Below are 1,697 nucleotides of genomic sequence, written 5' to 3' on the forward strand. Positions count from 1 at the left end.
GAGAGGAGGAGGAGGAGAAGGAGGTGGTGGTGGTTCTGACACTGAGCAGTTCTGAGCTTCACTCCATTATGACCTCGGGGTTCTCGACGCTGGCGGGAGGAGTTCTTGCGGCATACATCTCCATCGGGATCTCATCGGTTCATCTCATCAGTGCAAGCGTGATGAGGTGTGGAGAGGGAGAAAGAAGAGAGGAGGAGGGAGAGGAGGAGGTGAAGGAGGAGGAGGAGGAAGAGGAGGAGGAGGTGAAGGAGAAGGAGGAGATGAAGGAGGAGGAGGAGGAGGCGGAGGAGGAGGGAGAGGAGGAGGCGGAGGAGGGAAGGCAGGCAGGATGAGGGGAGGTAGGAAGGGGACGGGGAAAGGGAATCAATATGGATTATCGAGTAGTTGACGACTCGGTGTAGGGGGGCAGGACGGGGAGGGAAACAAGAGGAGGAAGGAGAAGTGAAACTTGATGGTGTTAATCATGTCAATTGTAATGGTGCTGATCATATCAATTGTAATAGTGTTGATCATCGTAACTCTAATAGTGTTATTCATATCAACTGTAATGTGTTGATCATCTTAACTCTAATAGTGTTATTCATATCAACTGTAATGTATTGATCATCATAACTCTAATAGTGTTATTCATATCAACTGTAATGTGTTGATCATCGTAACTCTAATAGTGTTATTCATATCAACTCTAATGGGGCTGCTGTTTTAGTGCTCCTGCAGCATTGGCTTTCTCCAAGATCGCGTATCCATCGGATGTCAATGAAGAGAAGACTGCAGTAGAAGAAGGTTCTGACGCACTTGAAACGTCTGCTGGATAGTTGTGATGTTTGCAAACAGTCGAAGATGCGTTGGGGAAGACAAGTGACAGCGACCTTGAAGGGATTGGAAAGGACAACGGGAGAAGTTTAGAGGAGAAAGATGTTGAGATTGGAGCAAACACCATAGAGGAGGATGAAGAGCCTTTCATGAGATCGAGCGAAGAGGAGAAATGTCAACCGCAGGAACAAGACAACCTGCTGTCTGCAGCAGCGACGGGGGTCATGAGGGGAGTGCACGTTGCTGCTGTTGTGGGGTGAGAGAAATGTTTTCTTCCTCTTGCTCAACATGTCAGGCTTCAGATGCTTCTGACTTGTTCAAATTCCTTCATCTAGTCTGTGTTTTCTATGATTGTCCTGCTCCCGCTCCCGCTCCTCCTCCTCCTCCTCCTCCTCCTCCTCCTCACATTCTCCTCCTCTCGTCCTCTCCTTTTCTCCCTTTCTCCTCTTCGCTTGCTTTATCTTCTTCTTCTCTCTTCTCACGATGATCTACAGCGGAATGCTGATCGCGTTTCTGGGGCTCGAAGCGGCGATGGACTCGTTCATCTCGTGGTGCAATTTGACAGCCGTCCATGTGCGAACAAGAACTGAAAGATGAACAACAGGTGGTTCAGTCTGATTGGAATTGAGAACGTCGATCTGAAAAAGGTTCTACACTTATCTGATATTCCATGGTTTCATCATGTTCTAAGCACCACCAAAATCCTCATCCTCCTCCTCCTCCTCCTCCTCATCATCATCATCATCATCATCATTGACTTCTCTCAGCTCTTCGGCATTCTCTTCTGGCTGCCGTCTTGGCTCATCGGCATCCCCGCGAGGTTGTTTGACAAGTTTGACAAGTTTGCACCTTCTTGACGTCAGAGTACAGAGATTGTCAACAGG

The 1,697-nt window shown here is 48.3% G+C and overlaps 1 protein-coding gene across 1 annotated transcript in view; it reads left to right on the top strand.

Annotated features, from left to right (window-relative positions):
- Positions 1-1,670, top strand: part of GUITHDRAFT_117937 (hypothetical protein) — a gene marked incomplete at both ends in the record, with an annotated part of 2,647 nt that extends 977 nt beyond the window's left edge. Inside the window, 6 exons of the mRNA XM_005822827.1 lie at positions 50-166; positions 707-783; positions 835-1,069; positions 1,308-1,364; positions 1,418-1,460; positions 1,581-1,670. Of these exons, the coding sequence (XP_005822884.1) occupies positions 50-166; positions 707-783; positions 835-1,069; positions 1,308-1,364; positions 1,418-1,460; positions 1,581-1,670 (619 nt within the window). The remainder of the gene's footprint in view (positions 1-49; positions 167-706; positions 784-834; positions 1,070-1,307; positions 1,365-1,417; positions 1,461-1,580) is intronic.
- Positions 1,671-1,697: the final 27 nt, after the last annotated feature.

Source organism: Guillardia theta (assembly GCF_000315625.1).
Source record: "Guillardia theta CCMP2712 unplaced genomic scaffold GUITHscaffold_118, whole genome shotgun sequence".
In the NCBI taxonomy this organism is placed as follows: Eukaryota; class Cryptophyceae; order Pyrenomonadales; family Geminigeraceae; genus Guillardia; species Guillardia theta.